The 19,912-nt window shown below is 39.1% G+C and overlaps 7 protein-coding genes across 7 annotated transcripts; 6 read left to right on the forward strand and 1 right to left on the reverse strand.

The window, feature by feature from the left end:
• Nucleotides 1-1,037: 1,037 nt before the first annotated feature.
• On the forward strand, nt 1,038-2,225 carry SER1 (O-phospho-L-serine:2-oxoglutarate transaminase; the record flags this gene model as incomplete). The annotated part of the gene is made up of 1 exon (XM_018368015.1): nt 1,038-2,225. One exon carries the CDS (start codon nt 1,038-1,040, stop codon nt 2,223-2,225), a length of 1,188 nt encoding a protein of 395 aa, XP_018219397.1.
• An 890-nt stretch (nt 2,226-3,115) lies between these two features.
• On the reverse strand, nt 3,116-3,778 carry GSP2 (Ran GTPase GSP2; the record flags this gene model as incomplete). The annotated part of the gene is made up of 1 exon (XM_018368016.1): nt 3,116-3,778. The coding sequence occupies one exon, from the start codon at nt 3,776-3,778 to the stop codon at nt 3,116-3,118; it is 663 nt and encodes a 220-aa protein (XP_018219398.1).
• Nucleotides 3,779-4,754: 976 nt separating this feature from the next.
• On the forward strand, nt 4,755-5,201 carry DI49_5018 (uncharacterized protein; the record flags this gene model as incomplete). The annotated part of the gene is made up of 1 exon (XM_018368017.1): nt 4,755-5,201. One exon carries the CDS (start codon nt 4,755-4,757, stop codon nt 5,199-5,201), a length of 447 nt encoding a protein of 148 aa, XP_018219399.1.
• Nucleotides 5,202-5,699: 498 nt separating this feature from the next.
• On the forward strand, nt 5,700-7,019 carry TUF1 (translation elongation factor Tu; the record flags this gene model as incomplete). The annotated part of the gene is made up of 1 exon (XM_018368018.1): nt 5,700-7,019. One exon carries the CDS (start codon nt 5,700-5,702, stop codon nt 7,017-7,019), a length of 1,320 nt encoding a protein of 439 aa, XP_018219400.1.
• Nucleotides 7,020-11,381: 4,362 nt separating this feature from the next.
• IES4 (Ies4p) lies at nt 11,382-11,744 on the forward strand (the record flags this gene model as incomplete). The annotated part of the gene is made up of 1 exon (XM_018368019.1): nt 11,382-11,744. One exon carries the CDS (start codon nt 11,382-11,384, stop codon nt 11,742-11,744), a length of 363 nt encoding a protein of 120 aa, XP_018219401.1.
• Nucleotides 11,745-12,576: 832 nt separating this feature from the next.
• SPR1 (glucan 1,3-beta-glucosidase) lies at nt 12,577-13,914 on the forward strand (the record flags this gene model as incomplete). Its single annotated transcript, XM_018368020.1, has 1 exon — nt 12,577-13,914. One exon carries the CDS (start codon nt 12,577-12,579, stop codon nt 13,912-13,914), a length of 1,338 nt encoding a protein of 445 aa, XP_018219402.1.
• Nucleotides 13,915-14,367: 453 nt separating this feature from the next.
• Nucleotides 14,368-19,230, forward strand: ULS1 (translocase ULS1; the record flags this gene model as incomplete). The annotated part of the gene is made up of 1 exon (XM_018368021.1): nt 14,368-19,230. One exon carries the CDS (start codon nt 14,368-14,370, stop codon nt 19,228-19,230), a length of 4,863 nt encoding a protein of 1,620 aa, XP_018219403.1.
• Nucleotides 19,231-19,912: the final 682 nt, after the last annotated feature.

Here is a 19,912-nt window from a genome sequence, read left to right on the forward strand (position 1 = left end):
TTGATAGTTTGAGAAGTTTCATGGGCGAAATAACAAAAAAGGAAAACCATAAATTAATAGATAGGGAAAGACTAACCTTTGTTGGCAAAATAGAAGTTTAGGCATGACCTTAACAGTATGAGATGAAAACCCATCAACTATACTTTGCAAAAGTAGGTAAATAAAAACTTCCATACGAAAACGAATAAGCAAGTTTGCCGATTCAGATTATAGATAGCTGTTCTACCACGGTCGTTAGGTATGGCTATATTAGCTCTCAGTGATGACAACTGCTATTCCCAGATGATACATCATTTTTTTTCCCTCCCATTGATTACAGTTACCAACCCATCGTACGGTATTTCTACATCATTTAGCATCTTAGCTAAAAATTTGGATGTGCTTAACTGTTTTTTTTTCGCATATTATAATCAAAGTGTAGTCTTTCTCGATTTATATATATTATCACCCAGTAAACGGGTCAAGTTTTACTGAAAATTCATTCAACAAAGCACAATAACAAATGGCACATATTTATGTCTAATTTATTTGTTTGATCTTTGTGAATGGAGTCCAGTTTTACTCTAGTTAATAAGGGACAAAAAGCAGCCAAAGGACAACTGCAATAGGTAGCTCCGAAAGAAACCACAGAACACCCGCCCTAAGACTGACATCAATAAGAGAACAAGCAAAGCACCGAGCTATAGATATATACGCGTATGTAGCCCTGAAATAGTATTGCCAGAAAAGACCTTAATGAGGTAAAGCACAAACCCAAAAAACGGCACTAATTTATTTTCAACGCCCGCGGTCGATCTAACCGCAGCCACAATTTGGTCACGAGCTTTCTAACCCAACTATTCTCACCGTGCGAAACGAAAATTCATGACTCTTTCCAAGCATCGTGAGTTCATGACTACTTTCGCATATATAACAGGCATATACGTACATACCTGTATATATATGTATATATATGAAGAAGAGACGGACCTGCATATGCCATTTATTGAATAGTTAACTCACCAGTTTTACCAATTGTCTATAAGCGATAACATACAATGTCTTTAGAAAGAGAGGAACCACAACATTTCGGAGCAGGGCCAGCTCAGATGCCCACACCGGTTCTACAACAAGCTGCTAAGGACTTGATCAATTTTAATGATCTAGGTCTTGGTATCGGTGAAATTTCTCATCGTTCGAAAGATGCTACCAAAGTGATTGAAGATTCCAAAAAGCACTTGACCGAATTGTTAGATATTCCTGACACCCACGAAGTGTTCTACATGCAAGGTGGTGGTACTACTGGGTTCTCATCTGTAGCTACCAACTTGGCTGCTGCATATGTGGGAAAACACGGAGAAATTGCACCTGCTGGTTACTTAGTTACTGGTAGTTGGTCCCAGAAATCGTACGAAGAAGCAAAGAGATTGCATGTTCCAGCCGAAGTCATCTTTAATGCTAAAGACTACAAAAATGGAAAGTTTGGCACAATTCCAGATGAATCTCTTTGGAGAGATAAGGTCACTGGTAAGAAGTTTTCATATGTATACTTGTGTGAGAATGAAACTGTCCATGGTGTGGAATGGCCAAATTTACCAAAATGTCTGGTAGATGACCCAAATATTGAAATCGTTGCTGATTTATCCAGTGATATTTTGTCTCGTAAGATAGATGTATCCCAATATGGTGTTATTATGGCAGGTGCCCAGAAAAACATTGGTTTAGCGGGCTTAACTCTATACATCATCAAGAAATCTATTCTTAAAAATATTTCTGGCGCTTCCGAAGAAACCTTACATGAACTTGGAGTACCAATCACACCAATTGCATTCGACTATCCAACAGTGGTAAAGAATAACTCCGCTTATAACACAATTCCAATTTTCACATTGCATGTTATGGATCTCGTTTTCCAACATATTTTAAAGAAAGGTGGTATTGATGCTCAACAAGCTGAAAATGAGCAAAAGGCCAAGATATTGTACGAAGTTTTAGATTCAAACCCAAGCTTTTACAATGTACCAGTGGATCCAAAATGTAGATCCAAAATGAATGTTGTTTTCACTCTAAAGAAGGAGGGCCTTGATGAAAAGTTCTTGAAGGAAGCAGCAGCTCGGAAATTGACAGGTTTGAAAGGTCATCGTTCGGTTGGTGGGTTTAGAGCTTCCATCTATAACGCCTTATCAGTACAAGCCGTGCAAAACTTGGTAGATTTCATCAAGGAATTTGCCGAAAGGAACGCTTGAACCTATTGCTGCATACCTGCGCTAGGTGCAAAGAACCACCTTGTCCAAATTATTATGTAAATGTTAAATAAGTTAGTTTATGAATGCACACAAGATTGCTTATCCTCTCCAAAGGCAGGCTGATTAAATGATATGATATGAGACATTCTAATTACAATACGATACCGTGAGAAAAATAATGATATCCTCGTACTCAAAGAAGTCTAGTTGCTATAGCCCATTGACCAGAAAACAAAATTCATTGTCATTCTTGGATCATCCAGCTCAAGATTGCAATATTGAAGATTGACAACCGAGCGAGGCACAGGGCGAAAAGGGTTGAATGGAAAGAAGCCATTCTAACCAACATAAGTGGACTCTTTTTCTTTTTACATATTAACAGTGTATTTCTAAAGAGAGTAAAAATATAACTAGGAACACTTTCACTATCTCATATTTTTGCGTTTGCTGAGTTCGCCTATACTTTCTTTATGGTCTTCTTATTCGAAAGTTTTCATTATACAAATTGAAGAGTTTTTTTTTTAAGAATGAATTTTTTCTTGAAAAATTATGGATACTTCAAAAAAGTGCGCATTGAAAAGGCCCAAAACTTTGGAGCAATAAAAAAAAAACTAGGTCTACATATAATAGAGACGGGCTATTATTACAAATTATGCCATTATGTCCAATATCGTGAATATCTGATGCTAATTTCGAATCAATGAATTGAAAGGTTATAACTTCACCTTTAAAAGCGCATATAAATACGTACATCGAAAAGAATTAGCAATGAAGAGAAAGAAAAACAATATTGAATGTGTGAACCCAAGGGCTATATATTAAATTCGAATTTTTATTTTAACTGTTGTGAAAACTATTAGATTTTGTATATAGCGTTATACCTTCCCCCTTTATAAATCAGCGTCGTCTTCATCAGGCAATGGCAAGGCAGTGGCTTGGTCCATTTCTTGCTGGTATTGGTGCATCAATTGCTCGTCGACTTGGACTTCCGGTGGAGCCAAAGCAGGCGAGGCAACAAACTCCAATTGTGGGTTACCAGCCAGTTTTCTAGCCAGCCATAAGAACGGTTTCTCAAAATTGTAGTTGGATTTTGCAGAAATATCGTAGTATTGCAAGTTCTTTTTTCTGTGGAAAGTTATGGTCTTGGCCTTGACCTTTCTTTCTTTAACATCGACTTTGTTACCACATAACACTATCGGGATATTTTCGCACACACGGACCAAGTCTCTATGCCAGTTGGGAACATTCTTGTAGGTAATTCTAGAAGTCACATCGAACATGATAATGGCACATTGAGCGTTGATGTAATAGCCATCCCTTAATCCACCGAACTTCTCCTGGCCTGCGGTATCCCAGACGTCGAATTTGATCTCACCGAAATTAGTGTAAAAGGATAAAGGATGGACCTCAACACCGATAGTGGCGATGTATTTCTTTTCGAATTCACCAGTCAAATGTCTCTTCACAAAAGTGGTCTTACCGGTACCACCATCACCAACAAGCACTAGCTTGAAAGTGGGGACTTCGCCATTACTTTGAACAGGTGCAGACATTACGAGCGTATATAACTAGTTACAGGTGTTTTCTTATTGTACCTTGGCCAGGATGTTTTCCTTTTCTTTTTTCGAAGTAAATTTTAAATTTACAATGGTTGATCAGAAAGAGATCAAAACATTATGCACTATTTTCTTGTTTTGTATTTAAGGGGTGACCAAAATCAGCGGATGGCCACATGCGGCTTCTGATAATAGCAAAGTTAAGCAATGAAAAACTCACCGAGCGGGTAACGAGCCTACACGGTTGTTATTAGTGATAAATGCTAACGCCATGCTTACTTTGAGTTTGACCGTTTTGTATCGTAAAGTAGCGGTGTGTGAGAGAGAGAGAGAGGAAGGGAGGAGGTATGTGTTCGATCTCTCACTATGCAATTCGTAGCCGTTGTAGTTTAGAGTGCAGAAGCTCAGAGCTTGTTCTTACAACTCCGCGGAAACACCTCACTTTTCTTGCGCATTACTCATCCTGTGGCTCCTCCTTGTACATTACGTAAAACGCTGCTCTTTTTATCAGAGCAGAGAAGCATGATCACAAAGGTAGACAAGACCAGAAAATGGGAGGCCTACTGGCCGCACGCTATTGTTTGTTGAGGTGCCATGGCAATGACGAAACCAGCCGGGGACGGGTGTGACAGCAGGGAGAAGCCGCGGAAGCAATGGCAATGGCGCCTGAAAGGGGATGGTGTTCGCCGCTAGACGGAAATAGTAAATAGATGGGTGCTCTATTTTATCCAGTAAAGGGTGCCGCTAATGGACGAGCACCAGTTAGTTGTTTTCCAGAAGTCAAAACTGTATACCGCTTGTCCCACTGTAGTATATAAAGGCTCCGGTGGATACCCCAACTAAACGAGAGTCTGTAGTAGACGCTCCCGGATCTACTAGTTCAAAATTTACGGCTCTGATAAGAGGTACGAAAAGCAGTTTTTCTTCTTCTGCTTTCTAATTTACTAAAAATTACGTAATAACGTTTTTCTAGATGGGTTTGTATTCGCAAGTCCTCGATAGCTCCAGGGGAATGCTTCTCAATAATAATTCAAATGGCTCCTCCACGGACGGAGTCTCCAGAGGGGATGTACTGTGCGGTGAGCACCATTCTTTCGACAAGGGACTTTTCAAGACAACCATACGAGCCTTCAGCTACAGCATCAAGCTGGGGCTGAGAGGCAACCCTGAGCCCAAAGAAACGGTCTCCATTTTTCAAAGCGAAGACAGCCCATGCGAATACGAGTACTATGCGGTTTGCATGGCGTTTTCTTGGTTCATATTCGGTCTCTTTATAGCTTGCTTACTGCTTTCTATTACATTGCTACTGACTGCACGATATCATGGCGGCAATAATAGCAGCAGCGGAATAGAATCAGAAGCACCTCTAGCCAATATCAACGACGAGGAAAAGCAGCAGCAGTTCTCCGATATAGCCTGATAAGCAACATTGCCGCCCAGTACAAGAAAGAGGAAGACACTACGCACCCTATCTAAAATAGCTCACGTATATACGGAGACCGATCCGGTCTACTAATTGACGAATTGATGATCTTCACCGTACTATGGTTACTCACTTGCATAGCATTTATAGCACTCCAGCTTTCACACCTTGCATTATTATCCACTAGAGCATTACCCGTTGCGCTGTCGCCGGGCTTCCCCCTGATTGGTCCGCTCCCCGCTAACCCGTGCCGGAGCTGGTTTTTCGTCTTTTTAAGGATCTTCCTAACTCCCAGCTGAGAAAGTATCTGTTGCAATTAGCATAACCTTTCGAAACCACGCTCTTTTCCTCTCCTGTTAATATTGAATAACGGGTTTTCCTATTTTTGGTTTTTTTCATTTTTCTAAGTTGTAATCGATAGAATTAGAGCTTCTCTCTGTTTGATTTTTTTTGTTTTTACGTTCTATTTCAGCTCGACAAAGGAACCAGACAGAAATGTCAGTTACATTACCAAAATTCCTTACGAGAACAGCTCTTAAAGCTTCTCTATCGAGAAACCTATTAAGGCTCTCTTCTATAGCTTCCAGAAGTTTTTCTCAAACTGCAAGTCCCTACGCAGCAGCTTTTGATCGTTCTAAACCACATGTAAATATAGGTACGATTGGCCATGTTGATCACGGGAAGACAACGTTGACTGCTGCCATCACCAAGACTTTGGCTGCAAAAGGTGGTGCCAACTTCCTAGATTATGCTGCTATCGACAAGGCACCTGAAGAAAGAGCCCGTGGTATTACCATTTCCACCGCTCATGTGGAATATGAAACCGCTAAAAGACATTATTCTCATGTTGACTGTCCAGGTCACGCAGATTACATCAAGAATATGATTACAGGTGCCGCCCAAATGGACGGTGCCATTATTGTTGTGGCTGCTACTGATGGCCAAATGCCTCAAACTAGAGAACATTTGCTATTAGCCAGACAGGTCGGTGTCCAACATATAGTCGTTTTCGTCAATAAGGTGGATACTATCGATGACCCAGAAATGTTAGAATTGGTGGAGATGGAAATGAGAGAACTATTGAACGAATACGGGTTCGACGGTGACAATGCTCCAATTATCATGGGTTCTGCTCTTTGTGCTTTGGAAGGTCGTCAACCTGAAATTGGTGAACAGGCCATCATGAAGCTTTTGGATGCCGTGGACGAGTATATTCCTACACCAGAAAGAGATTTGAACAAGCCTTTCTTGATGCCTGTTGAAGATATCTTCTCCATCTCCGGTAGAGGTACCGTTGTCACTGGTCGTGTGGAAAGAGGTAATTTGAAGAAGGGTGAAGAACTAGAAATTGTCGGCCACAACACCACTCCCTTGAAGGCTATTGTTACCGGTATTGAAATGTTTAGAAAGGAATTAGACTCTGCCATGGCGGGTGATAACGCAGGTGTTTTACTAAGAGGTATCAGAAGAGATCAATTAAAGAGAGGTATGGTCTTGGCCAAACCGGGTACTGTTAAGGCCCATACCAAGATTCTAGCCTCATTATATATTCTATCTAAGGAAGAAGGTGGCAGACACTCTGGATTTGGTGAAAACTACAGGCCGCAAATGTTTATCAGAACTGCCGATGTTACAGTTGTGATGAGATTCCCCAACGAAGTGGAAGACCATTCGATGCAAGTGATGCCAGGTGACAACGTCGAAATGGAATGTGATTTGATTCACCCAACCCCATTAGAAGTTGGTCAACGTTTCAACATCAGAGAAGGTGGTAGAACTGTTGGTACCGGTCTAATAACACGTATCATCGAATAAGTCTATTGATTTACCGGAGTATATGTATCTACTTCCCGAAACTTCTATCCTCAAAATATATACTTGTTCTGTTTAATTTTTTTGCGTGTAAATAATGAGATATAAATTTTTTTTAGCTCTGCTTCCATCACGACGTCACTAATTGCCATTTTTTCGGACTCTTCATACACGAACTTGAGGCGTTCGTAAAAAAAATCAAGGCTTTTTTCGACCTCGTTTTTGTTGATTTGTTTACTTTCCGCCAGATTCATACGAGAAAAGAAAACGAAAAATACAAAAAAACAAAACATTCGCAAATCATGACAACTTGAAACTGGCAAAAGTCATCGCCTAGAAAATTTGAAGGAAAAAGCTGCCGCGGTAAGGGTTCTTTCTACATGGCAGGAGCGTACTAGTATTCAACACACTATTAATTATGAACGATATGGCAAAGCCTTTACCCACTCCTCCGACTCCAGAGGTCAGGAAAAGTCGATCAAATTCACCAAGGAAAGCCCACAAAACAGGCTCAAGCCCAAACAAGAACGTTACGAATGGAAAAAAAACAGCTGAGTTAAAAAGGAAAAGTACAAATGAACATGATGTTGACGATGATGAATTTGAGTTTTTCCACGAATTTAGCCGGGAGAAAGTGAAAGGCGTCATACATTCAATTACTGCTGAGCTCAAAGAAAAGGGTCCAGATGTTGAATTTTTAATGATACCATTTAGAGAGGAACAAACGAATGATAAACTGTTGACATTACTGAATCAGCTATTCCCGTTAGGGAACGGACAACCCGTTAACGAAAGGAAGCAACAAAAAATCATTTCCAGGGCTGATGTTTGGACACTTTTTCAATGTTTGAAATACATATGGTGCAGACTACCGAATTCAGAAGTTATAGGCTGGAAATCGTATATGGAATTCAAGTTTAGAGAAGAGGAGAAGAAATTCCCACAAAAATCATTCTTAGAAATCATGCCTCAATGTTTGGCCTCTCCGAATCATGCATCTATCGTGTATGATTTTTTCGATCTCATTATTTCAATTTCATCGAATTCTAGAGTCAATAAAATGAGTGCTAGGAAGATTTCAAAGATGTGCGCAATTTGGGCATTTAACAAACAAAAACCAAAATCTGATGTTCAAGATTATGATTTCGAATCAGGTGCCATAAGATCATCTGCCCCCAACAACTCCATACAGGATGGACTGGACCAGTGGATCCCTGGTTCGGATGCCATATTCCATCTGCTTTTAGCATTTTTGAGGAGTTTTGTTCCTCAAGATCTCGAATCAGCGAAACTGCCGCGCGCACTAAAGAGTTTACTGTTTAATAACCAGTATCCTCCGAAGGAATCAACGGCTTATACGTCAGAAACAATCTTAACCATTCCCTTAGTGACTTTGAAAACAGACACGTTTTCCAGAAAGCCCTGGCAATTACTGGAACGCTGCAATGATCTTTTAGACTTTACTGACCATGATGCCTTCGAAGCAAGAGAAGACTATGCTTTACTAAAGTCTCTATTCAGAAAAAAAAACACTGTAGAGGGAATTAGTAGGAAAATGTCACAAGAATCAAGAAGACTAATGAAAGCCATGTCTACTAAACACTCAACATTTCAAGCAGGTTGGGCCCCTAGAAAATGCATAGAGAATATACCTCACTTAAAAGAATGCATTGAAGTTAAGAGGCTTGATATCGATGATTATTTTATTTGGACTTGGCTGTCATCTCTTTCGTTTGAACAAACGTCTGAAAAAAAAAAGATTTTTGGAAGATCTGTTATTTTGGAATTTGAATTTGATGGATTCAAAAAGTGGGTAGTTTTTCAAGAATGTGATATAACACTGGACTATAATAAAAAAGGCCAATTCAAGAAAAAAAAATCTGCGTTGTCACCATCGGTTGAGGACAGACATCTTCCAGATTCTGAAATAGAAAAACAACCTCTTCCCAAATCACCTATCGTCACACAAACTTACAAAAATTTTCAGGCTGAGGCACCTCAACCAAACACTGTGGAAACAGTCCCAACTCCAAATATTCAAGGAACTTATCACACAGTGATTAGTAAGGACGTGCTGGGCAAAAACAAACATAATAAGAACATACACTCGTTTGAGCAAAAAATATCTAAATGGAATCCCCTAAACAATCTACGAAAGAAAAGTAATAGCAGTGGCAGTAGCTCATCTTTATTTGATAACAAGGACAAGGACACTCACACGCATGAAGAGATCAAAAATATCGGTAAAAAGCATAAATCAAAGAAAGACGAACGTGTTTTAACAGAGTTTAGCACCTTGAATCCGGCCGAATACCAACTGCCGATTATTGACACCGGCGCATCAACTTTTGAGATTGATATACCAGAACTAATGTACGAAGGCGATAATAATGAATTTGGAAAGGAGGTGCCGGCTTCATCAAGTAGCAATACTTCAAGATCGCATAAAAAGGTTACTGATTCAACAATAGAAGAACTGAATAGTATGGTTGAAGAAATGATGGTTAGTGAACCAGAGAACATCAAAACTTCCGTGACCGAAACAGAAACGTTCGAATCATTGACAAAATTTGACCAATATAAACCAGCTAGTATAACCGATGATGATTTGCAAAGTAGTCATTCAAGTGCTATTCATTCACTAAAGTTAAGTTCAAATACAAACGATTCATATACAGACAGTTCCAAAGTAAATACTGATAAAAAGATGGTAGACCCTAGAAAGATTTCAGAACAATCCATTGTCAATGACGATTCATCTTCCTATTATTCCCCAAATATTGATGGCTTGCCAACTTCAAGAATGCCAAGTCAGCCAACATTTTTGAACTCTGATCCACAGAAAACATTAGCGAACGACCCTCGCCTGGATATGTTACAAGGTAATGGTGGAAATCTCATCCAACAAAGAATGCCAAAATCATCAAAGCGAGCACCTGAAAGCAACTTATCTCCAATCCATCAGCATCGCCATCAGAACAGTCGCCCGGATAGGATAACTCCAGTTCAATCGCCACATAGCGCACTAATTACACCTTCGGGAGTGCAAAAAATACCTTATCCGCCAGCAAGATCTCCACAGCTTCCTTCAAACCCAGCGGGATTTAGACAGAATATGTCAAACTCCCCGGTTGGACACAAAGAGTCTGCTTCACCTGTAATAAATCAACCACCTAATGCTTACCAAGAACAATATAATCATCCTCTTCAATTACAAAAGAATCGTCATTCTCCAAACGATATTACTCCGCAAGAGTTGAAATATAGAAATCAACAAACAAAGGATTTGCCTGTTCCACAACAAATGGTGCCGGTGAAACAGACGATGTCGTATGCACCTTCTAACATACCACCACAACTACCAAGGGAACGGATGAACTCGCCTATTCAACCGCAAATGAAAAGCTATCAACAGCCTGTAAATACATACTACGTAGGCCGTTCACCACAACATCAAGTCATAGGAAATGTCTATGGAAACGGCCACTCAGGCATTGCCCAAATGCCGGATGAAAGGTGGGGCAATCCCTCGCAACAAATGGGGCCCAAAGGTATTCGCCCTAATCAGTTTCAACATCCACAACAATACGCTAATAGGTATGCTCCACAAGCCCAACCCACGCCACCAGCAGAATACTACAATGGGCCACAACCTAATATGCAAGCACCTCTTATGGTGCCACAAATAATTTCACCTCACCAGCCAGCACATTACTCAGCTGGCGGAAACAGACGCAGTTATCCACACAGCATGAATCAAGCTAATTATGCTGCACCTGCTCAGCCTACAGGAGCTCCTAACAGTGAGTTTTACTTGCCAGAAGCTCCCCAAGGAAGCAGACTACATGGTGGGAATATTAACAAGAGACAAGAGAGAAAAAAATTATATGATAACATCAGAAGCGGTAACTTTGGCATATAAAAGTATTATCTCAACCAATCATCTTAGTGATATCCCAGTAAATATGGGTTTTTCAGGTTATGTATATATATATATTAATCACAAATATTTCGGACAGTAATATGCATTCAATTTTGTAATCCGTTTTCCTTGCGCCTATAGATGCACACGGGATCCGATGTATTCGAGGCGGACATGCAGTACAGTATCTGAACTTGCCCATCTTAAAATATACTATAAAAACCCTTCTTGGGCTCTCGCTACCTCCGTCAATCCTCATAAGAGTGTATACACATTTTATACTTTTCTCTGAATCAAATCTTCAATTTACGATCGACGGGTAAGCAGTTCTCAAAGTTGACAGTGATATTGAAGATATCGTCAAGATTAAAGTACAATTGCATCATAAACCCTGTATTAATTAAAAACATTAGATAAACCTATAGGTCCTTAACGAGTAAGTTATGTCGCAAGAAAGCAGCGCTTTATCTGAATCTCAGGAACAGCTTGACAACAACTCTAAAATAGAGAACGGAGAGGCAGCCTCCAATAGCCCCAGAGACAATAGTAAACCTGTGCTTCCTTGGGATCATGAAAGCAAAGCGGTAGAAATCAAGAGTTTCAGTGGTTATAAAGTAGAGTTGACCGGCTGGATAAGGAGGGATATAAGGCAGGAACGTCAAAAGCAACCAGTATCAGAGTCAGAATCTAATGCATCTGATATAAAAGAACCGGAGGACAAAAGCATGGAACATAAAGAACCAGAGAAGGATGAACGTGAAAAGAAAGAGGTCAAGGAGGGAAGGATAGACGGCTCGGAGTCGTGATGTGGTGTCAACAGCTTCATGCGGTACTCACGGACCTATATTGTGGTTTGAATTCATACCGTAAACCCCTCACATATTGGTCGCATCAACTAACCAAATTTGGAAAGCAAACCAAGTAAGACAATGCACGCATAAATGTATAAATAAATATACGTATAACTCAAGCTCATATAGACGAAAGGGCCTTATCCCCTCCGATAATCATAAGCAAAATCGGTACGAAGGCTTTCGTCCTTTTCCAAAGGAACAAACGTCAAGCAAAAATAAGTTCCAAAATAGGCGGGGTTGTATGCTAATGTACCGATGCCTACTCAGATCGAATTTCTTGTACTGTTGTAATAGCAATTGAAGTTGGATGAGACTATCCTATAATAAGATTCGAAATGCAATCTAATGACCCTAAAATATCACTCCGTGCGGCACCGACATACGGCAATGCTTGGATATAACCATTTTGAGCTCACAACGCTGCTCAACTCGTATGCTTGGCGGACTAAAATTATGACATTTATATTTGTCTTCACACCGCTGCTAGATTTATCAAAATCACAAAGCAACGACACTAAAAAAAACGGCGCGTCAGAAAATATTTACCACTGCCAATTATGTTTTGCGCCTTTGTGTAATTATTTCTTGTATTAAGAATTGTAGATTCCGCTATCGTTCTTTCTGTAAAATATCTCTCTGTATAAGTTATTACATTTTTTATCTTTTATTATCAAACTTGGTTTTGCAGACATTATTCAACTAACAAAAGTTCCTATTGAGAAAAAATTATCTGTTCAAAGTAGGCTATTGATCTCAAAAGACGGTTGTCAAGAATTAAAACCAAATGGTTTCGTTTACAAGGTTAACCACACTAGCGCTGGGCTTTACAAAATTAGTGAATTGCAATCCAGTGTCTCCTAAAAATAATGACTCTTTGCGGTTCATTTATAAAGAAAGAGCAAATGTATACTCCGACGCCAACAGCCAATCCATTCGTGAAAAAATTCGTGGAGTTAATTTGGGTGGGTGGCTGGTATTGGAGCCATATATTACACCGTCTTTATTTGAAGCTTTCCGCACAAACCCGCATAATGATAACGGTATCCCTGTTGATGAGTACCGCTTTTGTCAGAGTTTAGGTTACGAAAAGGCAAAAGAACGTCTGTATAACCACTGGTCAACGTTTTACAAGGAGGAAGATTTTGCAAAAATTGCTTCTCAAGGCTTCAATTTGGTTAGGATTCCTGTTGGATATTGGGCCTTTACAACACTAAGTCATGATCCATACGTTACCGGAGAACAAGAATATTTTTTGGACAAGGCTGTCGATTGGGCCAGGAAATATGGCTTAAAAGTTTGGATTGATCTGCATGGAGCTGCTGGCTCCCAAAACGGATTTGATAACTCAGGGTTGAGAGATTCATATAAGTTCTTAGATGATGAATATTTAAGCGCCACTATGAAAGCTTTGACCTATATTTTAAGCAAATATTCCACTGACATATATCTAGACACTGTTATTGGGATTGAACTACTGAATGAACCTCTTGGCCCTGTTTTCGATTTGGAAAAATTGAAGAACCTCTTTTTGAAACCAGCTTATGACTACCTAAGAAATAAAATTATGAGTAAGCAAATCATAGTTATACATGACGCTTTTCAGCCTTACAATTACTGGGATGATTTTTTAAATAGTGACAAAGAAGAGTATGGCGTCATAATAGATCATCATCATTATCAAGTATTTTCGCCTATTGAACTAGCAAGAAACATGGATGAACGTATTAAAATTGCCTGCCAATGGGGAATTGGTACCTTAAGCGAAAGACATTGGTCTGTAGCAGGCGAATTCTCGGCAGCTTTGACAGACTGTACAAAGTGGCTGAACGGCGTTGGGTTTGGTGCGAGATACGATGGAACTTGGGCCAAGGGAAATGAGAAGTCCTATCACATCGGTTCGTGTGTGAACAATGAGAATGTAGGTTTGTGGTCTGAGGAAAGAAGACAAAACACTAGAAAATTTGTCGAGGCTCAATTGGATGCCTTTGAAATGACCGGTGGATGGATCATGTGGTGTTACAAGACAGAGAACAGTATTGAATGGGACGTTGAAAAGCTAATTCAACATAACCTTTTCCCACAACCAATTAGCGACAGAAAACACCCAAATCAATGTCGCTGAGCCTTCTTTAAACTCAATAAAGCCCTCGAGAGTGACTGTTACCATTAAAAAGGCCTTTGGCAGCAAGTCTCCCTATATATAATCTCAGGAGCTGTATAAGCTAATATTCGTCGCTTACTAGATACTACATATGTTGCTATTATAAATAAAAAACCTGTTCTTTATGAGCAAGAATGAGAGGTTTTGACAGTTAATTATTGCGTAGGACAGGATACAAGTAATGCGCGGGACACGCGTCACTCTTGATTTTACCGGGTCGTCTGTTTTGCCAGCGTAAATGAGATGGAGAAAAACAATAAAGATATACAAAAGTTGTTGGTAGTGCTGTAAAAGAACAAAACGAATCCCGTACACGCATATCGCATTCCATATACTGATATTCGCATTCACCTGCTAGGTTGTTCTGAAAAAGAAGGCGCTGGAACACTATTTTTTTGGTATTATATCTGATAAATGGCAGCGGTACCCACTATCGATCTTACACTAGCTGACTCAGATAATGAAGACATATTCTATTCCTTCTCATCTTCTACAAGTATGGATAATACAGACGTTAAAAAAGAAAACATCAAAACAAAGAAAACGGGTGTAGAACCCTCACCGTTTGTTGGCAGTATGAAACAACCACTTTCACATCCTTACAAAGTGAGTCTATCAAAAAGTAAGAAATATAATATTCTTTCGAAAAATGAAACAATTACAAACAAAGATTTGAGTATAGAAGGAAACACAAAGTCTTTCAACATGGCAAACCGACATAACGTTGTAAAGGGAGGGATTGTGGTGTCACCTGATGACAGTGAAGAAAAGAAAGACAGCAATTTAAATAAGCAAATCACAGAGCTATTTAGTGAGAACGAGTATGCAAACTCAGCAAAAGACCAAGAGCAAAACGAAACAGAAAGAGAAATGATCCAAGATAAAACGGAAAAAGAGGCGGTTGCCAACATTCCATCTTCATATTTCTCTAAAGATTACAACGCTAGTGAAGATGATTTCGAGCCCAACTACAGCCAGAATAGTACTTTCAAATTCCAAAATGATCCGAACCCAAATATGGACACACATCGTTTAATAGAGGGGGATAGAAACATCAAAACGGAAGATAATTGTTTAAAGGAAGACGAAGATCTAACGAAGGAAATGGCAGCCGTGAACCACCATGCCATCCCTTTTGAAGCTGGCGCTAGTCCGAAACCTGAAGTTGAAAGCGACTTTAAAGACATTACAACAAAAATCTCTAATAGTGAGCCAACTCTACCATCACCATCCTACGTAATGCCTGATGAAGATATATTTAAAAACGGGACGGCCGGGGTAGACGAAAATGCGACTGTTCGACTTCCAGGACTGCGAAGCGATGTTCCTTCCCTTGAACAAGAAGAAAGTGAACTATTCAAGCATTTTAGTGAGCAACCTTTCAATATCAAAGAAGTTGATTTTACAAACAAAAGAAAGTACAGTAGCGATTTAGAGGATAAAAATACAGTCAAGAGGCCAATATTACCCCTAAGACACTTAGACGATGGAACTCATGAGGGTTCTGCTGCTGAGCAGGAGAATAATTCGATCATCATACTTTCTGACGAGGAAGAACCCGATGTCCCTATGGATGATGTTCAACATGACGTGAAACTTCCTGAATTTACCACAGCAGATAAATTTGGTACTGTTATGCCAGAAGTTATATCCTTACTTGACCTTCCTAACATTAATTTGGACAGTCCATTCATAAAAGGGGTCAGTGATAGTGATTCAGCGATTACACCGGAAAAACAAACACCTAGATCAAATTCATTTATTCCCCAAAGAGACGTAAAGTCAGAGCAAGGCCCAGAATCTTTTCACAAAGAATATAACTCACTTGAAACTTTGAAAAAAGAACATCAGGTTTTATTAAAGGAATTGAATTCTAAAGAATCCGAATTACGTAATGCTCTTAATTCGTCCAAGACGAACTCTGAGATCTTAAGGAGAAAACTAACGAGAAGAGAAAAAGAAGTTTCAGAGGCTGAAAGACATTGGCAACTTCTGTTGACGTTAATGAATAGGAGCGGTAGAACCATTAGCTCGACCCAGCAAATTCTAGTCGATGAAGCTCAAAACCAGTTAAATACATCAAAGGAAAAAAGGCAATTGACAAAAGCAAAGTTGGATTCAATCAATATGAAGATGTATAACTATAATGAACAGTGGAAATCCTTTGTACACCTAAAAAATTTAAAACTACAAAAATCATTGACCGCACTTGAACAATCAATTAGGGAAAATGAAGCCTCTGAAACTGTAAACAAAAGAAGCGAACATCTGGCTGAGAAGGAAAAGCTAGACCAGATGCTAAAAGAAGGAACACTAAGCTTCAGTAAATACAAGCAGTTAACGAGTGAAATCCAGAAGAAGCTGAATGACCTGAATATAGAAAATCAACGCAAAAAAGATAACAGTCATGACACATCAATACTACAGCAGCCCCTGGCGAAGAGAGACTTATTTATAAAATCTATCGATACCGCGAAAGATTTATTAGCAAAAAACACATCCAGAACAGAAATGACAAAACGAATTCTTTATAAACATCTGGACAATTTGATTACCTATAAAAACTTTTTTGAAGGGGGAAAATCTTTAATAGATGTCAACAGAAGAAACATCGCACGTGAATCTGCTCAAGTGTTATTTACCAATGGTGTTAAAATGCCAATTGTTTTTGAAACTCTACAAGATTACGGTATCAAGTTTTCTAATCCGTCACTTGTTAATCCTGACAGAAGAGCCCAATATTTTAAAAGTATTGAAGTTGCTCGCGACCTTATTATGAAGTCCAATAGATCGGAGGATGCGAAGAGGAAGATTACTCGATTCTTAAATATTCTGGAAGAATTCCGAAAGGATATAGACACGGGATTTCCGCCGACACCCTTAAAGAGAGAAGGCGTTGGGAAAGCTGTCGTTGGGCTGAGACAACAAGGACTGAAAATGGAAAAACTGTATGAAAATCTTAGGAAATATAAAGTTCCTTTAACAAATGAAGAACTGCTACAGCAAAGCTATTTATTTCCAGCAAACGCTGGCCAACCTCTTCCTTCCAACTGGAACACTATGGAAAATGCAGAAAATGATAATCCTGCAAATAGTAATATTTCAACGCAAGATGAATTCCACATTTCCAACATGCATGCGGCTGAAGATCAAGAACAGATTAGGGCTCTTTTAGAAAATGTTAAACAATCAGAATCAATTATTGACGGTGAAGCACTTACTCCAGAAGACATGACCGTGAACTTATTAAAACACCAGAGGCTAGGTCTACATTGGTTGTTACAAGTTGAAAGCTCTGCCAAGAAAGGTGGACTACTTGCTGATGATATGGGTTTAGGTAAAACTATTCAAGCCATTGCACTGATGCTGGAAAATAGGTCAGAAGACCATAAATGCAGAACCAATTTGATTGTCGCACCAGTTTCTGTCTTAAGGGTTTGGAAAGGTGAAATAGAAACGAAAGTGAAAAAGCGTGCAAAATTTAACACGTTTATTTTTGGAGGAGCCGGAAATGGAAAAGTAAAGCATTGGAAAGATTTGGCCAGATATGATGCCGTCTTGGTATCTTATCAAACGTTGGCAAACGAATTTAAGAAGCACTGGCCAGAAAAGTTAGGTGGTGAACAAAAGCAGTTACCACCCGTGCCTCAAATTCAGGCATTAAATGCATTAAAGACTCGAAATGAGTACTACTCTCCGTTTTACTGTAATGACTCGATGTTTTACAGAGTTTTATTGGATGAAGGCCAAAACATTAAAAACAAAAATACAAGAGCGTCTAAAGCATGCTGCACTATAAACAGTATGTATAGATGGATTCTGTCCGGTACACCCATTCAAAATAGTATGGATGAACTGTACTCCTTAATAAGATTTTTAAGGATCCCACCTTATCACAAAGAGCAACGGTTTAAATTAGATATCGGAAGGTTCTTCCAAAAGAATAAGCAATACGAATATGACAATGAGGATAGAAAAAACGCACTAAAAAAGGTCAGGGTTTTATTAAACGCCATCATGCTTCGCCGTTCTAAGGCTGATAAAATCGACGGCGAACCTCTCCTAGAGCTTCCGCCTAAAATCGTAGAGATAGATGAATCGCAGCTGAAGGGCGGAGAACTAGAATTCTACACAGCTTTAGAATCAAAGAATCAAGTATTGGCCAAAAGATTGCTAAATAATTCTGCTAGGGGTAGTTATTCCGGTGTTCTTACGTTGCTGTTACGCCTAAGGCAAGCTTGCTGTCATTCAGAATTAGTCGTCATGGGTGAAAAAAAGGCAGAAGGTACAAAGGTAGCGAATGGGAAAAGCTTTGAAAACGACTGGCTCAGACTCTACTTTAAAATCGGTCATATGAGCGAGGATGCACAGGCTCAAGTAATCACCTCGATGGATTCTATGACTTGTTTCTGGTGTATGGAGCAATTAGAACCAGAAGCCATGTCTATTTTGACAGGATGTGGTCATTTAATTTGCGATGCTTGCATTGAACCGTTTATCGAAGAGTCGTCTATGTTACCTCAGGCAAAGAAAGCTAAAGGTGGAGCTTTGGTACTTCCCTGCAAAGATTGCCAACGTTTAACAAATGAAAAAGAGATTGTTTCACATAAACTATATGACCAGGTAATAAACCAAGGATTCACTAGGGAGGATTTACATGCCGAGTACTTAAGCGAAATGGAGAGACAAAAATTACAACAGAAGAACGTGTATGTGCCAGATTTCGAGAAGTTGGAACCGTCAACGAAAATAGAACAATGTATGGAAGTTATCCAAAGAGTTTTCGATGAGTCGCCAACTGAAAAAATTATCATTTTCTCTCAGTTTACAACTTTTTTTGAAATTCTTGAACATTTTCTGAGAAACAGACTACATATTCCATATTTGAAATATATTGGATCTATGAATGCACAGAGAAGATCAGATGTTATCAACGAGTTTTACCGTGACCCAGAAAAGAGGGTACTTCTCATTTCAATGAAAGCTGGTAATTCAGGGCTCACGTTGACATGCGCGAACCATGTGGTAATTGTTGACCCATTTTGGAATCCCTACGTCGAAGAGCAGGCTCAAGATCGTTGTTATAGAATCAGTCAAACGAAGAAGGTTCAGGTTCATAAGCTTTTCATCAAAAATTCTGTCGAGGATCGTATTGCTGAATTACAGAAGAGGAAAAAGGAAATGGTCGATTCTGCCATGGATCCAGGTAAAATAAAAGAAGTGAACAGTTTAGGCCGTCGGGAATTAGGTTTTTTGTTTGGTTTGAACGGTTTGTAAATAACGCAATGATTTCAGATTTCTCCTATTACAAATACATATATGTGCATATATTCAATCGTTTGTATCATTTCTCATAAGGGAAATTTGGGTTTATTTCACTAAAATGTATTATTAGCGTGAAAGTACATCAAGAATTGCCTGCGCGGAAACAGGGGCGATTTGTTGAACAATAATACAGACAGAACAGCTAAAACTATTGAATCAAATGACTAGATACTTTAATCGTTAAAGATAAAGTTGAAAATTAATTAACTAACTATATTTTAATATCTGTTATAGTTACATATAAAGAATATAGTAAATACCCTCCTCATGGATTTAAGGTTCGGCAAAAGGGAGCTACTAATTTTGCATAATATCATAAAGGATTCAGATTCCTTTTCATACGTTCCCATTCATTGATCCTATTAAAATCCATGAGCTTCTATTAATTTTTACGACAGTTCGAATCTCGTTTTACTAGTCTTGGAATTTGTGTCACCTTCCATCGATAATTAATACTTTAGTAGGTAGCATCGATTGGGAATAACCAGTTGTTTCTGTTGGACACTAGTGTCCATCTGTTACTATTATATACGGTGTTAAAAGATGACATAAACTACAAGACCAGTAAGTTAAGAYTCAAAGTGTCGTCGAAATTAATGGAAGCTGAAGCGCAAGGATTGATATTGTAATAGGA

This window comes from Saccharomyces eubayanus, chromosome VIII, assembly GCF_001298625.1.
Source record: "Saccharomyces eubayanus strain FM1318 chromosome VIII, whole genome shotgun sequence".
Lineage (NCBI taxonomy): Eukaryota > Fungi > Ascomycota > Saccharomycetes > Saccharomycetales > Saccharomycetaceae > Saccharomyces > Saccharomyces eubayanus.